At 41.5% G+C, this 26,664-nt stretch overlaps 1 protein-coding gene across 1 annotated transcript; it reads left to right on the top strand.

Annotated features, from left to right (window-relative positions):
- The first annotated feature begins 759 nt into the window (after positions 1–759).
- On the top strand, positions 760–24,766 carry PRKG2 (protein kinase cGMP-dependent 2). Its single transcript, XM_056490781.1, has 19 exons — positions 760–828; positions 3,233–3,739; positions 6,438–6,604; positions 8,136–8,249; positions 10,868–10,973; positions 12,154–12,217; positions 12,900–12,977; positions 13,998–14,092; positions 14,834–14,902; positions 15,567–15,665; positions 16,440–16,590; positions 17,792–17,928; positions 18,089–18,178; positions 18,365–18,506; positions 19,299–19,462; positions 20,075–20,197; positions 21,100–21,162; positions 22,013–22,079; positions 22,892–24,766. Exons 2-19 carry the CDS (start codon positions 3,246–3,248, stop codon positions 22,985–22,987), a joined length of 2,319 nt encoding a protein of 772 aa, XP_056346756.1. The 5' UTR covers positions 760–828; positions 3,233–3,245; the 3' UTR covers positions 22,988–24,766.
- The last annotated feature ends 1,898 nt before the right edge of the window (positions 24,767–26,664 follow it).

Genomic DNA, 26,664 nt, shown 5'->3' with positions numbered 1-26,664 from the left:
TTTATTAAGACCCTGGCAGGCTGCAGGGGGGTAATCCCATGGAGATGTGGCAGCTCCATACCAGGTTCCTTGCCTTTTATTTATTTATTTAGATGCATCACCCCAGCACCTCCCATCCCTGCTCTGTATTAAAATGAGGCAAATAGTCCATCACATGTGTGTGCAATTCTTCTCTTCAGTTGGGTTGGTGGTCTCGAATTGGGTCAGTGGTCCTGAAAGATGAAGTAAGGAAAGTCTTCATCAGGTCTCTGTGACTCTCTGGCACAATCCAAGGTCCCCTGCTTTGTGATGGATTGGTATAAAGCCAGGTGTCAGCCACTGTTCTACTGGTTTCAATCTGTTCTTATAACAGTTCACTTACTCCATCTCCTTCTAGAAACAAAACTGAAACAAGCTCATAATTGGCAACAACACCTCTATTATCTCTAGCTTCAGCATCTAATAATCATTAACATATAATTTATCTAACTTACACCCTGAACAATATGAATTGCTTCCAGCCCTTAGCTAAAATCCTAACTCTTTAAAATCCCGATTCAGGTGTTTGAGGGTCAGCTTGAGAGGACAGGAGAGAGCAAGGGCTGCGGGTGTGTGCCCCACAGCCACGCCAAGCGCCCTCCGCGGGCAGCAGGACAAACACCTGTATGCACGGCCGGACCGGAGCGCCGCGGGGGAGGGACAGACGGACAGGGGAGGGACAGACGGACAGGGGGAGGGACGGGCGAGCACCGCCGCCCCTGTGCCGCCTCTCCCGGGCAGCGGGAGCGGGTTCGTGCCCAGCCGGCCCCGGGAGCAGCGCCCCGTCCGTGCCGCCAGCCGGGCCCGCAGGTGAGGGCAGAGCCGGGACCGGGACCGGGACCGGGGTCGGGGTCGGGCAGCCCGGGGGAGCCGCGGCCTCCCGGGGCCGTACCGGGTTCTGGAAGGGCGGGGGCGCCGGTGCCGGCAGCGCCCGCACCCCGCGGGGCTGCGGCGGACCCGGGTTCGGCTGCGCGGGGTCCCGGGAGCATCCCCCGGACCATCCGCTGACCATCCCCCGAGCATCCCCGGACCATTCCCCGGAGCATCCCCCGGAGCATCCCCCGAGCATCCCCCGAGCATCCCCGGAATATCCTCCGAGCATCCCCGGACCATCCCCCGAGCATCCTCGGACCGTCCCCGGAGCATCCCCCGAGCATCCCCGGAATATCCTCCGAGCATCCCCTGACCACCCCCCGAGCATCCCCCGGACCATATCCAGAGCATCCCCCGAGCATCCCTGTGCGGGCGCGGGCATCTCCGTCTCTCCCGGGTGGGTTTTGGGTTTGCCCCGTGTGTCCAGCCACCCCGAGCGTGTGAGGTGCCCTGTAGCACACACAGCAATGAATGCCCTGCTGTGCTTTTTGTCTCTGAGCTGTGGGTAAAGCTGGTGAGAGGGCGGAGGAGCAAGGCTTTAAGTTCTGCTAGAACTGGCTACTGTAATGCTGAATTACCAAAATCGCCTGTCAGTCTGTTCTTGATTCCTGCGAGTTTCTGACACGTGTGGCCAGTGAAGGGCACTGTGTGGAAGCAGGGATCTGTCAGATCCACTGCCCACTGACAATTAACAATGGGAAGACAGAAGCTGCTAACATTGTCACTCCAGTGAGGTGGATAGGTTATGAACCTCAAACATCACACAGCAAACCTGTTCTGTTTCTGGATACAATCCAAACAAGTAGGTTTTTCTGTGCCCTGGGGCAGTCACTCATATATAAAGTGTATGGGACATTGTTTATTTGACTGTCACTGATTTCAGTAGCAGAGACTGCTACAGTGTGATGATGTGTTTCCTGTAATCTCCTCTCTATGTTGTAACTTTTATTTCATTGTTGTTTGGGGTTGCTTTTAAATATGGCTGCATGCTGAGCTAAGATCTTTGACTAAACCATGTGCAGTGACACACAGGTCCCTCTCCAGAGTTATTTGGTTTGGTACCCTGATGTGCAATTTGTTTAAATTTTCCTGTGCAGTACAGATTTTCCTTAATTTCTGGCATACTGAGGTGTCCCTGTTAACAGGCTGAACCACCAGCTGTCAAAATGCATCTGTGAAATTGGCACAAATGAAAAATATTACTCAAAGTCACAATAAGCAAGACAGAGCTGAGAAGTAAGACTATTTTAAACAAAACTAGATTTGTCAGCTATTTCAGTTCTGACCCATTGAAGGCTTTAAAAAGGAACAGAACTCTGCCTCTGTTAAAAGTATTGTTATACTAACAAGTGAAAGCAAATTTCTGGAGCCTCTCAGTTTATTTCTTGTCATCTGATCAATGTACCTTGTCAGGGCCATGTTCTTATCCAGTTCCAATAAAATGATAAAAGATTATCTTGATCCACATCACTGGGATCAAGCAGCCCTTCATCCATGGGCAGGCAAGCAGCAGCTTTGAGCCTGCTGGTGCCTGACCACAACAGCAGCACGATTCCCTGCTCCTCCTAAAATGATCCAGTGAAACATGCCAAAGATTGTGTCCAAGGTGGGTCACTGCAAATCTGCTGAAGGCTGCTGGTTGCAACAAGTGCTTGTTTGAGGTGTAGGTGTGTTCTGACAGGAGCCCAAGACTTTCCTTCTCCTGGTCACTTGTCATGAGTAGCCAATGCAAGGGGGTAATTCCCTATAAAAAGATAATTGTTCCTTGACAGCAGAAGCAACTGTTACACTAAAAAATACCATCCAGTTTTAGATGAGTGGGTGAGCTGCAGAAATGATGCCAGCTGCCTGTGTGCTATATGTACATACACTGACTAACCACACATCCTTTATGCCAGCAGGTATGTACCCACTGTTAAATTAGTCTGTGTACACAGCAATCATTCCTCCATGTGAAAGTGACCCAAATTTTATTTTTGCCTTCTAACAGTTTTCTTGCTTTAGCAGTCAAGCACAAGCTTTTTTCCTTCCTGCTGTTTGTTTTGTATTTGTTAGACTGAAAGGAGCTTACACATCTCTTCAACTCACAAAGATGAAGTAGTAGCCATGGGATCTTTTGCTTTGTTTCTACAACCCCTCCCTACCTCTTCTCCTTGCCTTTTACCCTGCTGACTTGCAGAACTGGAGAGGAGGAAAGCAATCAGCTGTGTTTACTACAGTTGCATATGGCAAATTCAGCTGCCAGCTAATTACTAAATTCACTGCTCAACATTCTGTGACTTTATTTTATTTTTTCCCCTTCAGGAATGAAATAAAACTGCAAATTTATTTTCCCACCTAGGTGTCTGGACAAAATGGGGAATGGATTAGTGAAACCCAAGCACCTGAGGCAGCCAAATAGGCACGTGGCAAACCTTGCTATTGGCTGTGCTGCCAGCCACAAGTTTCTGATGGACCCATGCCTAGGCATCAATGTGATCAATGGGCAAGCTGATGTCCTCTGCAGCAAGATACTTGAACTGGAAAAGGAGCTGAAGAGAAAAGATCAGCAGCTGCAAGAGAGTCAAAGCCATGTTGCTGAGCTTCAGGAACAGCTGGCTATGCACACTAAGGTGATAGCAGAACTCACCAAGGAGCTGCAGAGCAAGTGTATACAGCTGAACAAGCTGCAGGATGTGGTTATCACTCAAGGAGAGCACTCTCTTCAGCCTTCTCCATTTAAAGTTGCTGCTGATAGGAGGAGAGGAGCCAAGGAAGGTGTGTCTGCAGAGCCAACAGCAAGGCTGTGTGATTTGAGCAGGCAAACCATGTTTTCCCTTGAAAAAGCAATGGTCAGAAAGGATTCCAGGTGAGCTCGTTTCAGAGGACTTCAATGTTTGTGTTCCAAGGTTATTACTTTTATCACAATTTTATCCTCTCCTCATGATAAATCAGGATTGAAATATTTACCTATTTCATGTAGGCTTTGCAGCTGTGATAGGTGCTGGCTGAGGTTGTGGGTAACTAACCAAGAATCATCTGTGTCCCACAGATTTCAGATAAGAGCACTGGGTAGCCTCTGTATTTCAGCTGAGAATCTCACAGGTTTTTGGGGTTTTACCTTTATTGCCAGCTCACTCCTTCTTCTAACAATCATGGTGTAGGAGCTGAATATTTCTTGTTCCTCTTTGAATGCAATTACACTTTGTAGACTCTGACAGACCCAGAAATCTCTGTGTCAGAGCTGACCTTGCAGACAGAGGTGTCAGGCTGGTATCCTTCAGCATGACCTAGACCCTCTTTCACCTTGCAGTGTAGGCATAACCTGAGAGTCTGTTTAACATGGTGGTAGCCAGATTCTGCCTGGACTACAGCCAGTGACTTTAGTGCCTTCAGATTTGTGGGGAGCTTTATTATTCATGCCACATCTGAGTCCTCACCACCGTAGACCTGAGAGTTATGAGGCGTGTTTTCTCATCCATCATGTCCAGCACCCACCTTAGAGGGTGCCTCATGAATCAGAGAGGCTGCCTGAGTCACCACAGAGAGCTGAGATCTTCAGCTAGCAGTGTTTTTCCAGAGTAAGGGAACTGCATTAATATTTTATCACAAGTGCCTGGGTAGCTTAAATCACAGTTTAAGAGTGTTCTGTTTGTAACCTGCCTTCTCCTTGGCACGATCCTTGTACTGCAGTCCACCACATGGTTTTCTAGGGTGCTTTCAGAGACAGAATTGTGACAGCAGTGAGGAGTGAAGCCAGCAGAGAAGCCAGTGGATTAACAAAGTGCAGCAGCCAGAACCAAAGCAAGTATTGCAGCTTAAGCAATCCAAACCTAGTGCACATCATTTTTTTATGTCATAGTGATGGAAGCATTATTTGATCTTCCAAATATTTTGGAAGCAAACATATGCCAGAAGAAGCACCACAAAGCTGCACTGCTATGCCTGTAGGTTAGATCACCCTGTGATACACGTGCACAGGTGTAAGACATCATCACCTTGCTATTGAGGCAGCCAAATGATGAAAGGCACAAACATTTGGTTTCCTCACCTGGTCTGTAGATACTGTAGTAGGTCGAGTTCAGGCAGTTCAGATACATAAGAACAGAGTGTAACCTTCACTGTCTACAGAGTTCTGTCTGCTGTAATTAAAATACAGAACCTTTAGCCTGGCAGTGTCTATAGGGGAGTTTGGAGTTGCTGCAGTCAGTGGCTGCCTCCCCTTTAGAGAGAAAGGACTGAAGGCAGCCCCACTGCTGTGAGGAACCTCACAGTGCTGCTGCACAGCTGTGAAAGGAGCTGGCTCTGAAGGAGGGGAAGCTCCATGCTTCTTGAATTTGCATTGATTCCACAGTGTCACCAGCTCCTTTCAGAAATATTTGTAAAACAAATGTGATGCTATTCGTATGGCAGGGGTTTGAGTGCCATACTTTTGTTTGGAGTATCTCAGCAGGAATGATTTTAATGAAAGTTTTAGAAGCATAGTCTCCTGTTCTATAGTTCTGGAAGCTTTTGTGCTCATCTTGGAGTTATATTGGGTATATGCAATTGTATGTATTGGGTTATATGCAATTACTGTATTTTATTGCAGTATTGTATACATGATGCAGGCCAGGATGAATCAAATTAGCAAGGCTGGTTTTAGATGAAAACTAAGTTAGAGCTTATATTCCAATAACCCTGTTGCTTTCAGCAGAAGGTAAGTTATGATCCCCATTTCTAAACACAGTCCTCACCATAGCTACTTGGTTTTATTTTCCTGCCTCATCTCATCACCTTTACTTATTTTTACTTATTTTATTACATGGCTAGTAACAATGTAAGTGTATTTACGTGCCCTAGGTTTGTTCATTCCTGGATTGTCCTCTGGAGATTTTTCCCACATAACCTAGTTTTGATGACAACCTCCCATTGCTTTATGAATACAAACAAGAGGAGGCCTTAAATGCCTCAGAAATCTGTCAGGGTTTTGACTTTGTCAATATTAGGAGCATGGGGACTTGAAGGCAGAGTTTATCTTTCCTTCAGCAGCAAGAGAAAACTCCCCAGCAGGGCCATAGAAGCCCCATCAGTGCAGAAGTTGTTTAATTGTGTTCATTTCTGGTGTGGACTTGAGGCACTGCTTTACAGGATGCCCTAGAGCCAGAGCACACTCCAATCAATCAGAACCCACAGACTGCCAGAATGCATGCATGGCCACACATTCACCCATTGCTCATCTCCATGTTTTCTCCCTCTCAGTATCCAACCCCTGGGCTCTGCCACCAGCAGCTCAAACACAGTTCTTGTTTTCACAATCCCCCATTTCCAGGCATTTACTGGAGCAGGAAATGGTGCAGAGTGTCTCAGGAGCAGTGAGAACAAGGCTGCACCATGAGATTGCTCCACCAGGTGATTGCAGCACAGACAATTCCCACACTGAGCAGGCTGCCCTCCCACAAGGTGAGAACAAGGCAGGCAGAGCAGGAATGAGAGGAGTCCTCTGGAGAGGAATGAATGCTCGCTGAATAACAAACCCCAGCCATGCTGGGCATTTCAAACCTGGTGGTTTTTTTGTTTGCAACCAGTGAGAAGAAGCTTATCACAGATGCCCTGAATAAAAACCAGTTCCTGAAGAGACTGGAGCCTCACCAGACCCGGGACATGGTGGAATGCATGTATGAGAGGACCTTCCAGCAGGGGAGCTACGTCATCAGGCAGGGAGAGCCTGGAAACCACATTTTTGTGCTCAAAGGTGAATGAATGTTGCTTACTGGTACTGCTCACAAGTGCAAGGGACAGCTAAGGGGGCTAGGAGGTTCTGCAGGAAATCACAGGGAGGGTGTTTGTGCTCCTAAATGTGTCCCTGGGGAGGGCAATGCAAGTTTTACCTGTGACCTTTATGAAACAGAGTGAGAGCAATAAAAAGCATTTTGGAAACAGGAGTCTTGATTTAATGGTTTTCATTACCTTTTTCATTTCTAAAAGCCCAGAAGCCAGCAATTCCTTCCTGTTGTATGTGTAGCCAACCCTTTCTTCTCCAGAGGCAGAACAGGTATTATACAAAATACAGAGAACTGCTCAATGGTGAAGCCACTCCTGAAATAAACTTACTTTTCAACATTTATAAGATACCAGTTTTCTGTGTATGGGAAGTTGAAAGATGAGGTCTACATTCGTTGTTCTCAAAGTTGAGACTTTTTTTCTAGGGAAAACAACAGCAAAGCAAACAAAAAGCTTTAGGATAAGAAGGCTTTCCTAAAATTAGGCTACCAAACCTGCAATCTTTTATGCTGTCTGCCACTGTGCCTCAAATTGCTGAACAGCTAGAGTTTAACACCTGGATGAGCTCTATAATAATTTCACCATTAAAACAATTAGTTATTAATTTGCATATTTCATCAATTGGGAACCACTAAAAGTCCCAGAGGCTCATTTGAATTAGAGCTCACACTATAAGGAGTATGTTCTGTTGAGGTGGGAATATTTGAACAGGAGCAAACTGGTGTTTCTTGGAGAGCTCATTTTCTGGCTTCATATGGATGGGTTAGATGGAAAAAAATGATGGTAACTGTGTTAGGAGAACAGAAATGTTACAGGAACAGAGAGGAGGCAGGATTGGTGATGGTGTGGTCATATTCTTGCAAGACAAAATGATAACACCTTGAAAACAGATGAAATATCAAAAGGAGATGTGCACCTGGAACTTTTTCTGGCATGTTAGAACCCTCCCTGAGGAGATGGTGTGTGCCTTGGAGAGAAAAGGGCAGAACATTCATAGCATGTTTAAGAGAAGGTTTTTTGGGACCATAAACTGTGAAGTTCAGACTTTCTTTGACTTTTGCTAGTAAGCCTCCAGAACAACTTCTTAAATGAAGATTTAATGTGCTTTTAATTTTTCTCCCCTCTCCTTTGCATTCTGCATATATATACTCATGCATCTATATGAAGTGATAAACCATGAGTAATTCCTCCTATGATCATTATTTCAAGACTTTTTTCTTTAGGCCACACTAGAGTATCTGAACCAAAAATGAGTAGTTTTTTCTAGCAAATTCAAGATTTAGAATGGCCCTCCCTTCCAGAGCACATCTGTAGATTAGCAGTTTATTTAAAAAATAAATCTTTTCTGGTTTGTACATGTGTTTCAAAGCACTTTTTGCATTGTTAGTCCCATTCCTGTGTTCCAGGGAATGGCAAAATCAGAAATATATTGATTTGTTTTCCATTCAGTCTGTGCAGCTGAGCACAGGTTTAATACCTCTTATCCTGATGATTTTTGACAGAGGGCAGTCTGGAAGTCTTTCAGCAGAATAAACTACTCTCCTCAATCCCTGTGTGGACAGCATTTGGTGAACTGGCCATTTTATACAACTGCACACGGACAGCTTCAGTGAAAGGTACCTGAGGTTAAATACAGCAACCTTGCTCAAAATGCAGACTGTGGATGTGTTGTGAGATCCCTTTTATATCCAGGTTTTCTTTGAAGTTTTCATTTGATAGATGTTTGCATGCTTTGGCTATCTACATTTAACTCACATATTTCTTCCCTGAGTTCTTTCTGCTTGGGAATTCCATCTCTGACATAACCCTTGATAAACAATTAGGCACCTCCAAATTGTGATGGTTAGCCTGGTCTGTAGCATACTAACAACCAGGGCAGGATTGTGTTTTAATTTTGGATGCTTTAGTAGAGGTGGTGGTCTCTGGCTCTCCTTTCTTGTGTCAAATGCAGTGCCAAGGATGGAATTACAGTGAGTTTGAAGGCATACTAGAACCATGTTTTAGTAGATTTGGTACAGGCTAATTCAAGAGGAAATCCATATTCAAGAATTAGTTGTTTTTGTACTTCTTTTAGTTCTGTATCATGGTTAAGTCGCTGAGTCTTGCCCAGATCCATTTGCAGCTGGCAGTTTGGGAACTGACCAGGATGGAATTGTTAAGTGTTGCTCTATATAAATGTTCCTCTTCTTGAATAAGACTGGGTTTACATCCATTAAAAACCCCCTGATTCCTTTTCCAACATGCCATAATTGCTCTGTGACAAGTAAGAGACTAAATATGGTTAAGTTCATAATTTTTCCTCTCTCCACCACTCCATAAATAATACTTCTGTTTGAAGACTAATTTCTGTTCTTGTCTAAATCTGCAGGGACTTGCTGCCACCAGTAAGTATAAAGAGTTCATGTTGACTTAAAAAGGAGCAAATGGAAATAAAAGCTTTTGGTCTTTCTTCCTGCACCCAGTTTAGGACTTAATCATTGCTGGCTATGCAGATGGAAGTTATTACATGTAATCTGTTTTTGTTGCTGCCTGATAAACAGAACAACATCAGTAATGTGATTATTTTTCTTACTAACATGCTGTTCTAATTGAATATGTTCCCTATTTTTCTTTTTTTGCCTGCTGTATAGTATTAGCATTATAAAGTAGTGTTTCTGCATAATAAGATGTCAAGCTGCTTTAGGCCTTTGTTAGCATTAATTGGTTTTGAGGTAGGACAAGAATTGTCCAATTATGGACAAGAAAAGGTATTTGAATGCTTGCAATCACTGCAGAAATCCACCCCTCCCCAATAGCTGTTCCTGTCCTCCTTGTGGAGGAAGAGCTGTACAATGTTGAGTTCCAAAACTGAGCATGAGTAGCAAACACATGAGAAAACCTTCTCCTGATGCTGAGTCTCCTGGCTCCCTTTTCCTGCCAAACTCACAAGTGAAGGATTTCATCCAAACAGTGTTTCAGTGGCTGCTGCTCAGCACCATCTTCCCAGGCAGTAGCTGTATTTGAAACTGGCAATGTGATTTACACCTATGTTTCTGAATTTATCCTATTCTTTTTTAATCTCATCTTTGAGATTGCAGGAGTTTTTCTAACCCAATAACCACATCATTTAGTGAAGGCACAAGATACAGGACATACATTTGCCATAGGCTGGATACTTGCCATGTTTTCTTCAGGCAAAGTAAACTGAAAAATGTTATCTAGGAGAGAAATAAAACCAAAGTGGCACCTTTGTTCTCCCATCCAGCACACAAAGATATTTTTTGATCTGTTCTTATAGATGGCAGAATATATGTGTATGTTGTGTGCAATGAGAAATTACTGTTCTTCATTTTAAACCTGGAATTTTTGTTCCCTGTAAAAATGATTCTGTGTTGATGATAGATGGAGGGAATCAATTCCCTAAATTTTTCTGTAAATTTTATCTTACAGGAAACACAGTTTTGTTCTTTCTTAGGGCAGAAGGAAAACTGCTGAATATGGTGTAGCATCTTTTAAAAGAAGAGATTAAATTTAATAGAATCACCTTTTATTTAAAATAATAAGTGTTGATGATTGCACTCAGAGGCTGCTTAGTGGCTTGAATCTTTGATGCTGAATCCTGTGCCTGCTTATTGTATTAATGGTTTGATTATCTTTTGAAAATGCATCATTAATATTTTGATTACCCTTTATTCCCTTATATAATGGATGGTTAGGAGGAAAAGTGTGTGAGGATCACAGGATTAAATGTAAATTAAATGTATTTCTTGACGTCTGTGATTTCTGTCTTAGTGCAGATCTCACAGACATTTGCATATAATCTGAATTAGAGTTAGATCCAAGCCACAGTATTTAACATCATAGATTTTGGAAAACCAACCACGTTCTGCTTTCTTTCAAATCAGCTTCTTTGCATTTTACAGCTTTTGAGTGCAGTGACTGTCTGTGATTAGAGTAGATTTTCCCAAGTGTTCAGCCCTGCCATTTTCAAGGTTGCTCAGCATATGAAATTACATTTAAATCACTCTGTAGAGTGATTTTGGAAATCTATTCCTTACTTTAGTGAGCATTGTTTAAGTGAGAATTTATTCTTTTGTAAGTCTGATTACAACAGGTGCTGGATATTTTAAAATTCAGCCTTGAGCCTTGTGAAATAGCCAGTCTGCCTTCTACCATGAGCTGATGCTGTAATATCATCCATCAAATAATTTGGAAAGATTGCTGATTTTATTCTTTTTTGTTGTTTTTTTCAAAGCAATCACCAATGTTAGAACATGGGCACTGGACAGAGAAGTGTTTCAAAATATCATGAGAGTGACAGCACAAACCAGACAAGAGCAATACAGAAACTTCCTTAGAAGGTAAATACAATTCATTTTTATTTCTGATACTGCTTTGTGCTATTTAATAAGGTGCCCATCTTGTAAACAGAGAGAAAACAGTGCTCTTCTTGCAAATGTGGCCTCAAAAGCCTGAACATTTGTATTTTTTCTTTTTCTTTTAAGATTCGTAAGAGTGTTTTTCCACTTTAATTGTTTTTCTCCTGTATCACACTGATGCTTGAATGCCTTTAAGTAGTAGTATAAATGTATAGGAAACTTACAGGTCTAGAATTTAAAACAATATAATAAGTAAAGTTAAGTATATCCTCCAATAAACTGGAATAGATTAAGGAATATTCCTTATCCTTTGGAGATTTGAATATGAGATCTGCATGTCTCTCAACTTATTAACTAATTCCAATATAAATTACTAGGAAATCTGCAGAGCAGAGTAATTCTCTCCTGCAGGGAACACTGAGAGTGGTGCCATGCCTCTCATTAGGAAGAGCAGGAAATTAGAGGTTCCAAACCATAATTAGATTATGTAATATTTTATCTTTTTAACACAGAATGACCATTCTGTTATGCTTTCAAATCAAGATGCCAAGCCTGGCCATGGATAGAATGTCTTGAGTATTTTCACTTCCCTCTCCACCTTTGATTTCTATACACAATTCTTTGTTGAGCCTAAATAGATAGAAATTTCTATAGTTTCCTAAATTTTACAAGTCTGAGTGATCAGGGTGGGAGGTTTTTTCATTCTTATCAGCAAGTTCACAAAGTTTTTACTGTAATTGGATAATATTTCAGCAGCTGTCCAAAGAATATTGAAGTTTTTACCTTTGATTTTGCAGTCTCTGCAGTGCACTTGAAAATATATTCTTGAATTGCTATAATGTCTTGGATTTGTAATTGCTGGATTCTTTTGAAATCATTCCTTACACCCACTAAGGTCCTTCCTCTCCTGAAATACAAAGTTGGTTTACAAACTGACCAAGGTTTGCTGCATTTCTAAGTTGTGTGAGTTTTGTTTATCTAAAAAAACAGGATGAGAATGCTTGAACCTTCCAAATTAAGATTTAGTTGTATACTGTGTTCACCACTAGTTTAACTAGTTATAAAATATGGCTGTAAAAATTGTATATTTGAGATCATAAAAAATTGTTAATGATAAATACTTTGGGTTGTGGGGCTTTTTTTTTTGTTTGTTTTCTGGAAGTGTGTCCCTGCTGAAAAACTTACCTGAAGATAAATTAACCAAGATCATGGACTGTCTGGAAGTGGTAAGATATTGTTAAGTTTTTTCTAAATAGAATTCAGTAAGTTTTCAAAAGAACAATGAAGAATAAATCAGCAAAAATAAAAAACAACCAAGCTTTTTTAGTACGAGAGTGGTTTTGGAGTGATTGGAGTTGAATTCCAGGTTGGCAGAAAATAATAACATTTAGTGACATAGAACTAAGTTATATTTCTGGCATCAAAGGAGTCAAGCAAGTAGTTAAGAGGATTTGTAATCTATCCTTTATTAAGATTAAGTACAAAGTTGTTCTCCAGGACTCTTTGGGTAATCAAATTTACCTCTTTGTGACGTGGATATTTAACACTTTCATATTCCTTGGACCACATACACTGCAAAATGTAAAGGAAGAAGGCACTGGGTCCCCAGCACAGTTCCAGCCAAATATCTGTGTCCTTAGGGCTGCACTTGCCAGCTGCCTTTGAAGGGAAAGGTTTGATATATAATAGAGAAAGTTTTGATATATAATAGGGAAAGGTTTGATGTATAACCATAGCTGGGATTTTTTTCCAAGGGCATTGGTAACTCTTTACTCTTTTTGCATGGAGGCATATAGGAAGGATATAGGAAATTGAACATCAATGAAACATCCACATGTGTTAAGAACTCTGCATAATAACCTTTCAGAGATTTATTGGACAATACTGTCTCTCATTGCCCCCCACCAGGAGTATTATGACAAGGGAGATTATGTTATTCGGGAAGGAGAAGAAGGAAACACCTTCTTTATAATAGCAAAAGGAAAGGTAAGGTGCAATAAATAATTATTTGTAAAGTAGCATGATACAAACACTTGTATCTCAAAAGCTGTCTTGAGTAGTGTGGTATTCAGTAAAAATGGTGCAGAGTGTTTCTGCACATGTTTTAGAGTTCACAATACAGCGATAAAAGCCTGGAGCAGAATTGCAGAGGTTCAGAGAGCCTAATTTTCCATTCACAGTGAATTCATGTTATACTGCTCTAATTAAAATGTAATTAAATTGTGTCCTGAAGCCTCTTGACACTGTGGCAGAGATGTAAAGGTAATTCTTTTGTAAATGAGATTTGACTCTACATCTTCTCCTAGACGGTGCAAAATCTGATGGGCAAAACATAGATTTGTGAAAAGTCCAAGAGGTGATGGAGTCCCAGGCTCAGTGGAGAATGGCCTGGGTGTCTCAGAATCCTTTCCTTTGTTAGTCCCAGAGGAGCAAGGCAGCAGCCTTTATCCCTCAGCTGCTACCTTGGAGGCTGACACAGGACCCTAAAGAATTAAATCAGGAGACCTTTCCTCAATAAACTTCCAGTTTCCAGAACATCTCTGTGTCTGTAGATATCCTAATTTGGTTTTTGCTAGCATGGGCCTCAGCAGAATGTGCTGCTGTGGAAGCAGAGTTCCATGAGTGGAAATGTGAGTTAATGCTTCTGGAGTGCTGTCTATTCAGCTGAGAAGAGAAAAAGCTCATAGGACACCTGCCCACTGTGGGAACTGAAGTATTTTTCTGTTTTTCATTAAAATGTGACTTATTCTGCTCTGTTTCAGAAGGTATGAGATGATAAATGTTGAGGGGTTACCAGTAATGAATGTATTCCTTCTTCCCAGCAAAAATCAGAGAGGGATCAGGGAATTTTTGGTGGGAATTTTTGAGAGGAGGGGGTAACTATGTATATATATTGTAATTCTTTCTGCAGCATTACTGAGTTTAAGACTGAAATACAGAGAAAAGAAAAATCATGCAATACTTTGAAATTTTACTTTACTAAATTTTTGTTCCTGTGCTTTGCAGGTGATAGTTACCCAGAGCACTGCAGACCACTCACAGCCTCAGGTGATTAAAAATCTACACAAAGGAGATTACTTTGGAGAAAAGGCTCTCATCAGGTTTGTTCACACTGTCTGATTTGTGATGTGCAGGATTTCAGTTGTTCCATCACTATGTGTCAGGTTGTACAGCTCATGGCTATTTTGAATATAATCTTTATTTTGATTGCAAAGCCGGTAGATGCAGGTAGTGACCAAATTTGTGTTAATGTTTTGAGGGGTTGCAGAAAGCTTGAAAGTTTACATTGGCATCTACCTTTGGTTTTCCCTGTAGAAATCAAATTCTGGCCCTCTGTACTGTGGCTTATTGTTAATACTTCAGTAAAAACTGTGGTGAAACTTGTGCCAGGTGATTTCAGAGTGGATAAGATCTATCATGACTGGAATGAGCTCTTGTTTCCATTGCCCACGGCAGTAAGAAACAGAGGAGTCACACAATACATATTTGTATGTGTGATTGAGTAGGGAATCACTTGGGTTTGGGGAAGTTTTATATCCAAGGATCATTTCAGAAACCAGAGAAAATCCTGATGTAGTGATAATGACATCTGACCCTAATTTCTTGGAAGGCTGCTAAAGGATGCCATGAACCAAACCCTATTGAAACTGGGAAAAATACTGTGTTAGACCATAACAATGACTGGCAAAAAGCTAAGTTTTGTTTGGCCCAGCAGCACTAATGCAGGTACAGGCTGCTGAGGCCTTTCCCCCAGAGCAGCTGTGACCCTCCATGAGTGCAGTGTGAGGCTGTCTGAGGACTCTGATGTGCTCTGAATTCTCCTGATGTGTTTCAACCCTCAGTGACGACGTCAGATCAGCAAACGTTATTGCGGACGAGAACAGCGTGGAGTGCCTCGTTATAGACAGAGAGTGAGTGCATCACTGCAGCACAGGGCTGCCTTCCCCTTTCTGCAGGCTGCCCTCCAGTGGGCTAATGTCACTCCACTGAGGGCAGTACCACAATAAATGAATCCTGAGGGAGAGGTTGTGCTCTAGGAATGCTGATGAGGAGGGGCTGACAGCAGGTGCTGGAGCAGAGATGCTTCAGAGCAGCTCAGAGTTATAACTCTGCTCTTTCTCTCCTTGCAGTGGTGATGTTTGCCCTGATCTCCTGGGTCAGAGGCTCCTAAGGCCTGTCCTTGTCAGTGAAGAGCAAGGCAAAGAGGGCATTCAGTAACTCTGCCTTCCCCCCTCCATTTAGGGTCCACATCATCCTTTGTTTTTCCTCTCTTCTTGTCCTTGACATCCCTGGCCAGATCAATTCCAGATGGCCCTCAGCCTTCCTTGTCTAATTCATATTTACCCTGACAACCTCTCTATATTATTCCAAGTAGCCTGACCCAGCTTCCATCTCCTGTGTTTCCCACTTAAGCCTGACTAATTACAGGAGTTAATTTCTCTGTCTCTTGCCCCTCTGCTAGATTTCTTGATAATTTCTTGAGCCTGAAGGAAGTGATCCTTGATTGTCAACCAGCTTCAACTGGGTCATGACTTAAAAGTTCAGCAGTTTATGATGTTTCATTTGTGTTTTTAGGACATTTAATCAAACAGTTGGAACTTATGAGGAGCTGCAGACTTACCTGGAAGGTTATGTGGCTAATCTGGCCCAGGCTGATGAAAAGAGACATGCAAAGTAAGACAGATCTTTTGTTTGTTACACCCACAGCAGGTAATTATTAAAAAGAGTGACAGATATGTAAGTAAAATCAGGAATAGGAATGACAGCAGTCACTGTAATAAAACAGTCTGGCTATGCTTATGGAGCCCAACAAACATTTTCTGATACAAAAATTACATAGAATCTCAGGGTATTGACTTCTAAACAAGAATTCACTCTATTCCTGGAAAACTGAGCACAGAAAAATAAGTGATGTTGTTTTTACCCCTGAAGGCCAACTTTAACTCTGGCTGAGTTAAGGAAATGGTATTACTGTGCTAAAGATTGTGTCATTTCTAAAAGAAGAAAGCAGATATAAAAGAAACAGTCTCTTTTTAATGGTTCAGTGTAGCACTGATGTTATTGATGTCTGCTTTTAGCTGTGGGCCACACTTTTGGTTTGTGTGCCTCTGATTTCAGCCTGAGCACTGCTGGAAGGTTAGCAGAGTGTATTTTCCTCTGTTTAGAAACACTGCTGCATTCTTATTTCTGATCATTCTACTGGAACTGGTACACAGTCCTTCAAGCATTGCTTCTCCAGCTTGGAGTGCCCAAACTTTTGCAGCTGCAGTGAATTTCAGTAGCTTTTTTCTTCTAATTTACTTCCATAGGATTCCATTAAGATTCTGTTAGAAATCTTAATGTTTCCCACTTCCCCTTTCCTCCTTTTCCATTTCCTTTCCTTTATATAGGATCATTAAAGGTAACGGCAAGGAAAAGCACTAACCTATGTTAATTTTCTTAATGCAGAGGAAGATCCTTCTGTGGACAGTTGACCAAAGAGGTGTCTTTGGAGATGATAGAGCTGAAGGAGAAAGTAGCCCAGTTCCCTGCTGCCCCATTCCAGAATTTAGAAGTTGTCACAACTCTGGGTGTTGGTGGGTTCGGAAGGGTTGAGCTTGTAAGAGAATGTTTTAAAATTATTCATGTAGCTCTCTGTCTTGGATGATTGATTTAGCCACTGAATAATGTGCAGGATTTTGGTATTCTGTGTGCTTGTGTCCCTCAGGCAGAAATAATTCTCCATAAAGCAATGCATAGTTAAAAAAAAACATTACAAGGCTTGGGTGTTTAAAGAAGCAAATCCATTCTTGTGTGCCTCCATCTCCTGCTGTTAAAAGTACCTTCCTGGTCACTGGACAGAGCCATCAGTTTGTGCCTGTGGAGTTCACTCTGTGCCCTGAATGGCAGGAGTTTTTCCAGGGATCTGCCTGGACCTGGGGCAGCCTGATGCTGTCAGAGCTGCTCTGTGTGCCCCACAGCTGAGCTGTCTCTGGGCTGGGCTCTCTGGGAGACTTCCAACAATCTGCAGTGGCTCTTCTGAGTCATATTCAATAGCCTGGACATCTGTGCTTCTGGGGCACCAAGAGCTTCATTAGCCCAAAGCCTTAAATCCCACTCGCCCCTGGCTGAGTTGCAAAGGTCTGACAAAAACCTGAATGCTTTTTGTACAGGCTGCTGAAGGTAATAGTAAATCAAAGGAGACTCTGTGCTTTTAGTGAAGTCAATAATCCTTTACAGTAGTTAGATCATCAACTGCTTCATTCTGATTCATGCTTCACAAAAAAAAAGAAAAAAAAAATTAAAAAAAAAAATCCACACTAGAATTCTACTGCAGCATCTGAATACTAAGCTAAGAATTGAATTCTCATCCAGCTGTAGAACACAGATATCTGCTTCCTTCATTTCCAAAAAGCCATGTTTTAACTTCCATCTTTTTATTGCATATTGGATAACATTTCAGTGTAATGCAAAATCACTTGTATATATTCTTCCTAAACTGCCTCTCCTTTTTGTTCTTTTGTATCATGCTGGTGATTAGAAATTCTAAATTGAAATTGGGACCCACTGTGATATAAACTCATTGTGATATGTAACACCTATCCAAGCTGCTGCTATTTGGTATATATAAAATCAACAGAGGGAATATTTCACTTTATGACTGGGGACTGATGCTTGGCTTAAAATCATACATAACAGCTCTGCAGAAAATCTGGAATTTGTCCCTTGTTACAAAAAAAGATGGATATCAGTGTATCTACTGAGAAAGATTTCTTAAAATATCCATTCTTTGCCTCATTTTTCATCATTTTTATTCACAGGTTAAAGTTAAAAATGAGAACATGGCTTTTGCTATGAAATGTATAAAGAAGAAACACGTAGTGGACACCAAACAGCAAGAGCATATTTATTCTGAGAAGAAAATCCTTGAGCAGATATGTTCTCCATTCGTTGTCAAGTAAGTTGAGCATAAGGTTTCCTTGATTTTGTCCCCCAGCTGATCCTCAGGGCAGCACTGCTAGGAGTGAGGTTTGGCACACGAGCTCTGGAGGAAAGGCACTGTGCAAACCTTGCTTTTTGTTTTGCATTTCCTAAATTGCTTCTGTGTGTCTCCACAGGCTGTACCGCACATTCAAGGATAACAAATACGTGTACATGCTCCTGGAGGCTTGCCTTGGAGGGGAACTGTGGAGCTTGCTGAGAGACAGGTAACAGCAAGCACAGCATCACCTTGCCCTGTAAAGTCAGCCCATGGGGCTGCTGAGCAGGTTCTCTATTCAATAAAAAGGTGTTTGGTTCAGTTTGGTTAATATGCTGGTTATAATATATTATATATTATATTGCCTGGTTAATAACTGAGATGTTTTCAGAACTTGTGACTGTTTTTGTTCCAGAGGCAGCTTTGATGAATTCACCACCAAGTTTTGTGTTGGGTGTGTGACAGAGGCTTTTGACTATCTGCATCAAATTGGAATTATCTACAGAGACCTGAAGCCAGAAAATTTAATTTTGGATGCTGAAGGATATATAAAATTGGTAAAATGCAATCCATTGTAATGTTACCCTTTTGTGCCTGTATCCTGTTTCTTTGCAGGGGGGATATAAACAGACAGCAGGTAATTATAGAACCAGGATCCTGCAGTGCAGTAACTCTCGTGCTTCAGCAGTAAAGAGTGCAGGCTTCTCATTGCACAATGAGAAATAAAGGCATTGCAAAGCCACTGCAAGCCAAACTGGGGAATTGCAGCCTCTGAGAGCTCTTGCCACAGAATAAACAGCAAAAGCAAAAAATTCTCCCAGCAGTCAGTTTTATTGTAAGAGCAGAAACCACATTTCCCAGGTGCAGAGTTACCTCCCTGTCCAGCCCCAGACAATCATAGTTCAGCATTCATTGATTCAATTTAGTCATAGGTTGCCTCTCTTTGTAGAGAGGGAGCACAGAAAAGAACTCCTGCCATGCTTCACTGTGACCATGAGAAGTGCCACAAGAATACCCTTCAGGGAGCTGGAAATATCCATTCTGAAGACAATGAGCAGCCCATGCTTTCCAGGGACAGTAAATCTCCTGTCCTCAAGGAAACCGTGGGTTGTTCTCCCCAAAAGGAAAACTATTCAGAAAATTACTTGTGGTAATAGATGGATCTGTTTTGTAACATTCAGTAATCCCATGGAATTACCTCTCTCTCCTTCAAACTGCTCTGTGCAGTTGCTCTAGCTGTGAACTAGCAGCCCTGGGATCTTTGCAGGAGGTGAGGAAGCAATTAAGACCTTCAGGCTTCCCAGTGCAAAACTCCTCTGCATTATCCAGCAAATGTTGATTTTGCTCAGGTTGATTTTGGATTTGCAAAGAAGATTGGATCAGGGCAGAAAACCTGGACGTTTTGTGGAACCCCTGAGTATGTTGCCCCTGAAGTCATTCTGAGTAAAGGCCATGATTTCAGCGTGGATTTTTGGTCCCTTGGGATTCTTGTGTATGAACTCCTCACTGGCAGGTAAGTGCCTCCTGCTCAGAGTTCTTACCTAGTTTGTTTGTTTTCAGAATCCTTTTCAAGGTCATTTTTAAAAAGCCTTGAAAGATTACACTTCTTTATGCATGTCTTACCTCCCATCATTTCAGAAATGTCACAGACCAAGTGGGTTACAAATTCTCAGCTCTGGTTTATCCAGACACAAGCTGTAATTGGCAGGTGTGGGGCTCCTGTAGCTGCTGCTGCTGTTTCTGTGAGGAACAAGTGTCAGCAGACTGTTCTCTCCCCCATCAGTGGGTGATGGGGTGCAGTGGGGTGGGTGAGCTGTAAGCAGAGCTCTCTCTTTAGCTCCCTGCACACTTCCATCACTATTTGGGAATGCTCAGTGGCAATACAACGTGGAAGCTTCTCTGAGTTGGCTTAGGGGGACACGTGGTTATGCATTTTGCCTAGTACCTTCACAGCTTCAAGCCTTTCTATTATCTTAAACAGGTTGAAAGAGTGAGGGTTGTCAAAGTAGGAAGGTGGGCTTTTTTTTATATTTTTTCTATATTCTCTATTATTTGCTTAGGTAAGCACTGGCCACGTCTGCTCTTGCCAGATCTTCCATTTACCAGTGTTGCTTTCTTTTCCTAGCCCACCATTCTCTGGGGCTGACCAAATGATGACATATAATTTGATCCTCAAAGGCATTGAAAAGCTGGATTTTCCTAAAGCAATAACAAGGCGACCTGAGGATTTGATCCGCAGACTCTGCAGGTAGGAGGGGCAGTTTGGGGCAAAGCCTGGCTGTAGATAGATTGAGCTCTTTTAGGACTCAGACTGCAGCATTGCATTCCTGACAACTTCACTTGGAATTGTTATGCATGGCCTGATCCATCCTGGTTGTATTCAGCATGCATTGCATGCCCCTGGATGTGTCACACCTCTGAGTCTGCAGAGGCTCTGGGCTTTCTCTGCAGCTGGGATTTTTTTTTTCTGAAAAACATCTTTGGGAAAATTTATTAAGTGTGGGCTGAGGAAAGAGCTGAGGAATTTAATTTTCAAATCAAGCACATTGTTAAGAAAAAGAAAAAAGCTTCCAAAATTATTTAAGCATGTAGATTCTGCAGAAAACATAGGGCACTTAAAGACTGGCTGAAGTCCTTTAGAAATATATTAAAATATATAGGGCCAGCCTAACTCAATGACCTGCACAGCCTCTGGCTGGTGGCACTGACTTTGGATTCCCAGCTCCTGTGGGATTTCATCCATGGCACCAGGAACAGTATTCAGCACTCTTGTGTAACCACAACTGAAATCATCTTTGTAGCTGCAAACTTTGATCTGCCTCCTTCTGTAACTCAGACCTGCTGGCCAGGAATAAAAAAAAAGGATGTGCAGCTAAACCTCAGCCTGTGCTGATTTCCCTGTGCTGCTTCTCACAGCTGAGTGATGCTGGTTTAGCTTTCTGGAAGGTTTCTCCATCCTCAGAAAAAAGGGGCAGTGAACAACATCTCATTGTATCTCCTCATGAGGCCACATGTTTTATGCAAGCTGCATCCCTGTGCAACTGTTAAGTGCAAGCAGTTAGGACCTATAAATGCTCTTTTTAAAATAGGGATATTTTATATATTCTTCTCCTTATTCTTTTTCTCTCTCTGCTTTTTTCTTTTTTTAAGGCAAAACCCTACAGAAAGATTAGGCAATTTGAGGAATGGAATAAATGACATCAAGAAGCATAGGTAAGCAAAAGAGACTTATGAGAAGAAAGTTTGGGGTTTAACTTGAAATATTTTTAATATGTTAGAACCCAAACTGGTGAGCTGCAGACATCTGTGTTGCTTTTGAGTATTTTTGCAACTACAGCAAGCAAAAATATGAACATAAATCCTCAGCATGATTATCTAGAAATCTTATTTTTTACTGGTTTTGCTGCAGGTTGTTGGAGTTGCAGATGTAAGAGTTTAATTCAATTCTCAGGGAAATCACTGCCTGTTCAGCATCTGCCTCTCAGACCTCCTGACCCTTCAACATTTACTTTTTAAGAATGAGTAGTTAAGAGCTCCAGAGCAATAATTTCAGGGTTTTGTCCTCTTTCTTGTAACAAAGAAAGTCTTTCTCATAATGAGTTTTTCTAATGCAAGTCTTTCTTCTAACAAAGAAACCCCTCTGAATGTAAAAAATGTAAATTAAACATTTTCTGCTTTCTCTTTTTTATCTGAGTTGTTTCTAAGCCCTACACTTTGTGCTTGGGGAAAGCAATTCTTTGATTTTTCTGCTTGTCTCCCCTTTCTCATGCTGTAAAGAGGGTGGCATTCCAAGGAGACACAGGAGTCTCTGCATGTATTTCTGTATATATTAACCTGCCTGTCTCTGCACCTCCTCCATGCAGAAGTGCTAAAGTGCCTGGTGGTCCAGAAGCAGCCCATGCTCTAAATTCCTCCTTCCAGCTGTGTTGTTACAGCAGTTGGCATGAAAAACACCTTCTCACAGCCCTTGTTCAAGTGATTTTCAACTCTTTGTGGTATAATTTCAGAAAAGAAACTGTCTTTCTCTTTGGTCTCTCCCTGTCTCTCATCTCTTTTCAATCAGGTGGTTGAGTGGTTTTAACTGGGATAGTCTGAAAGTGAGGAAATTAACATCGCCTTTGAAAAGAGAGGTATTGGCTTTGGCTTTTATTTTATCATAATGCTTTACTAACACAGCTTGGCTGCAAAGGAGAGCTGATGGTGATAGACAGAAAAATTTCCCAAAGATGCATTTGAATTATTACAGTTCAACATTTTTTGAGAAAATTGAACGAAACAGAGAGAGACAGCAAGCAATACATAACTTGCAATCAGTCAAGTAATGGAGATATTATTCTGCCTGTGTACTTTGCATTACATTTGCACCATTACTAGAACAAATGGTGTTTGGTCAGAAACTAATATTGAAAAAAAATATCTCCCTTGGTAATGGGCACGTTATTAAGATGCACTGTTCATATTACTGTGAAGAGTACAAATTCCTGTGTTCTGCTGTTGAGCTCCCAGTTTTAAATGGCCTATTTGTTTTGCCCTAAGATTAGGGTAAAGCATTTGAAACTCACTTTGATCTTAATTTAAAACAAAAAGTATTTCTGAGGTCTCCTTTAGGTAGGTACCCTACGAGTGTAGATTCAGTCTTAATTAGAATCCAAATTGTACAGTGTGGCCCAGTTTTCTTGCTGAATTAACAGGGCTTTGAGTGAAATCAAGGATTTTACAATACTTGGGAAGTCCTTTTGTATAAGAAGGCTAATGCCACTGTTCTGTTGTAATTACTGGAGATATTTCTTTTAAAGAATGAGGAATTGCATCCATTGAAAGACGTCATCTATATCATATTAGCCTTCCATGTTGGGAACAACAAAAATGATGCATAATCACTAGAGAACAATTTCAAAAGTTACTTTCTGAAAAACCCTTTTGTTTGTTTTCAATGTCCTAGCTGTCTGGACCAACTGATTACAGCTACTTTGACAGCTATCCACCTGAAGTGGGAAGCCCTCCAGATGAACTTTCAGGCTGGGACAAGGATTTCTGATCATTTTTCCTTCTGGAACATTTTTAGTGACTCATAGGCTTCAGTTCTATCTTGTTTCTTGCTTAAAATGAAGTTACACAAATTAAGCAGCATTCCTTGAAGAACAGAAGACAGTACAGAACCAGAACTTGTTTGGATAATCCACCAAAATCTGTGCATTTTATAACAAGGGCATGCATTCAGTCAGCAGCTGTAACCTGAATTTTTTTTTTTTTTTTTTAATACACAGTGTCTCTATGAACATTTTGAGATACCATTGATCAGATTTATGGTTTTGCCACTAAAAATATCACTAGCTACAAAAATTTTTATATTAACAAGGTTACCCTACATCTTTTTTTGGGTGGAGAGGCTGGGTATCAGAAGCCAACAGTTGTGACATTTGTCAGTAGTTTTAGCTAGTTTTAGGCACTTTTTTTTTTCTCTGCTCTGTTTTGCTTTCCCCCCAAAATTTCCTGTGTTGCATTGATGCAGAAATGTGTAGAAAAGAGACTTTCAGTAAGAAGTTGATTTGATTTAGCTGTAGCTAAAAGGGTATCACTGTGTAAGCTGCCTCTCTGTCAGTCTAGTTTTGCACCAGGTTGGATATGTGAGACTGGTCAAACAAAAAGATATATCCATAATAGAAGTTGCCTAGAGAATCAGACTGTGCTGTGCATTTCCCTTACTGCTTCAAAGAGCCATGTGCCTTCCTTTAAATGTTTTGCTTTTGTGTAGTGTAAAGATAAAATAGATGGACAAAAAGCTTTTACCTTGCAGGGAAAAAATGCAGATGGATGTTGTGCATTTGTGGCTTATACAGAAAAATTCTGCTGCTCTGTGTTATGAACCCCAACTGCTGTTGAAATAGGGATGTTCCTGGCTCTCATGCTGGGTTTATGGGATGGAAGCATCTGCAGCCACTGCTTGGATTTATTTCAGCTCCTGCTGAGACCAAGTCCAATCTAAATTTCCATACTGAAGCTGCTGCAGCAATACTGCATTTCACAGGCTGGATGGAAAACCTCCCGGGCAACTTGTACAGTGTGCTCAGGGTTTGGTTACCCACAGCTGCTGGATCATCTCCCTAGCTGCTGGCCATGACTTTTCCCACTGGGAAGGGGAAAATGGGGGAGGGAATGCCACAGGGGCAGTTCCATGGTTTGTTCCATGGTTATAATTATTTTTCACTTGTGGGTGATCATTGCTTTGACAGCAAATCAATTCAAATATTTTGTATAGCCTTCAGCCTGAATAAGGCAATATAATATTTTCCATCTAATTCAGTGAAGGTTGGATGGAGCCCTTGAAAGAAGACACTACACATTTAGCTGGTTTTGTTTCTCTGTCTGTTTGCAAATTATTATGGAAACTTGCAGCCAGCAGAGTCTGTGCAAAGTGGAATCAGAGAGGGTGGAGCAGAGGCTGTAAGATGTAGATTGTTGCAACTTAATTTTGTTTAGTAATACCAAAGACTAAATTTTATTTTTGGGATTTAGATGAAGCACTAGACATTAGATATTTGTGTTTCTCCGTGTGTCTGTCTTTCCCTCACAAATATTTTTATTACAGTCAAAATAATACTGTGACAAGTTTTATAAAAAACTTTTGAATGTATTTTTCCATTGTATTTATATGTAGTTTCTTTAGATATATATATAAAATATTATTGGGATATATATATATATGTTTTTCAAGTGCAGTTACCATTAAGTCTGTGCAGCTGTGGGATAAATTTCCTTTATAAAGTTTAACTTAGCTTGTTTATTTGTGTGCAAATAAAGTAAGCTTACAATGTAATGAGAAGGACATGACTTTTTTACAAGCACATTCCATACAGCAGTCCAGATTCATAGACTGGATTTATACTTCTTGTCTACGTGATGCAGAAGACAGAAAAGGTTGCCCTGGAGAGAGAGCCACTGATGTCATTTCTTGCAGCATGTCCCCCACTCAGATTTTGCTTTCCCAAGTGGATGTTGAGAAAATGAATGTATGAAAAGCTGCATTAATGAGGTCACAGATTACTTTGTACTTATGTAAAGTTCCCATGTACATTCAATTCATTCTAGTTCTGGCATGCATGCAGCTGACTGAGGGGAAGTTTTCCAGAAACAAGCAGAAGCTGATAGAGTAGAGATTAAATATTACTTGATCTCACACCATCTGTCTTTGACAGACAGATGTACCTCAGCTCAGCACCAGTGGAGTTATGCTGATGTAAAACAAGGGGACAAATAAGTGAGTCAGGCTCAAGTAGTGTCACAGTGCAGGAGATCGTGGGAGAATTGAATGGACAATTAGGATGATGATCAGATTATGCTCATTGCTGTATTTTCTAATTTAAAGTCATTGGATAACGGATTTTGACGTTCAGGATTTGGGCATGCTGTGGGTATGTTAGTAACTGTCTGAGCTCTGTCTTTGGTGCTCTTATCTGTGCTTGGCCTTTCTGTCCTATCAGCTTTGCTTTTATGGTGTGGCTTCCTCAGAAACTCAGCTGTAACTGTGCTTTTTCCCTGCACTTCTGCCACAAGAGAGCCTGCCTAGGAGGTAGGAGGGATGAAGGCTGTTCCTGACAGAGAACAGAGGTGAGGGAACAGTTAGCCTGGGCTGCTGAGATGAAAGTGCCTTCCCCCAGCTACCAGATCAGAGTGGTGATGCAGGTGAGCACTTCAGAGAGGCAGGAACAGCAGCAGAGTGAGAGGATGCAGTGTAGTGGCAAGAAGAATTTTTATCTTTGTCCTTAGAGATTTAAGTCCCTCTATGGTTTTGAAGTCCCTCTAGAGAGCTGTGTGTTACCTTGGGTTTTGAAACCTTTGACAGTTTGACAATTTGGCTTCCTCAAAATTGTGTAGAAATGCAGGAAAAAAGAGAAAATTAAAACCAGCCTTCCCAACTGTAATGTAGCACACTGTCCTGAATTTTTCCTCCCTTCCCACTTTTTGGAAGGCAGCACAAGACTGCCACTGTTTCTCTCTTAAGTCCCTTGTGCCTGAATGATGTAGCATGGTTGTTTTGTTTCCTGGCATAGATCTGAATATTTCTGACTGATTTCTTTACATCTTGATGTAGGGCTAAACCAGTAGGGGTAAATCAACATGCACACAGGAATGCACCCAGTACAGAAATTTGTTTCCCAGTTATATTTCTCACCACTGAAGTGGTTGTATATCCACATCCAGGGATGGGGTTCCCATGGTTGTGGTGCTGTTCTTGTAATCAAAGGTGAGAAATGAAGGCTTGGTTCTTCTGTACATCATGTGCAAGATAGTGCCAGACATGGAGTAGCGAGTTCAAAGCAAACTGAGCTGCACAGCAGGCATGGAAAAGGTGGGTAATTATTTTCTTGTAAACCCATTAGCTGTTGTTTGCCACATAAATATTGCCCAGCTGTCTGTCTTGGGGATAGCAGCAGGATTTAACTCGGGGGTCAGGTGCATCCTTTGGCAGAATTCCCAAACGTGAGCTCATTGTGACTCCTGATGTGCTGTGGCTCTGTGTCAAGCTCTCTGAAATCTATTTTGCAACGAGCTCACTACAAATTTATTAGATTCAGTTGGGTTTATTGGTTGAGCTTGTGAGATTCTCACCAATAGGCATTGTCACACTGAATTTTATAAACCATGGATTTATTTAAGCAGCTGTTACAAGACAACTGTTGGAAACTGTTGCATCTGGTTTTGTGTGCAGATCCT

This window comes from Oenanthe melanoleuca, chromosome 4 (assembly GCF_029582105.1).
Source record: "Oenanthe melanoleuca isolate GR-GAL-2019-014 chromosome 4, OMel1.0, whole genome shotgun sequence".
NCBI classification, from domain to species: Eukaryota; Metazoa; Chordata; class Aves; order Passeriformes; family Muscicapidae; genus Oenanthe; species Oenanthe melanoleuca.
Note: the sequence above shows the minus strand (reverse complement) of the source record. Positions and strands in the feature narration are given on the sequence as shown.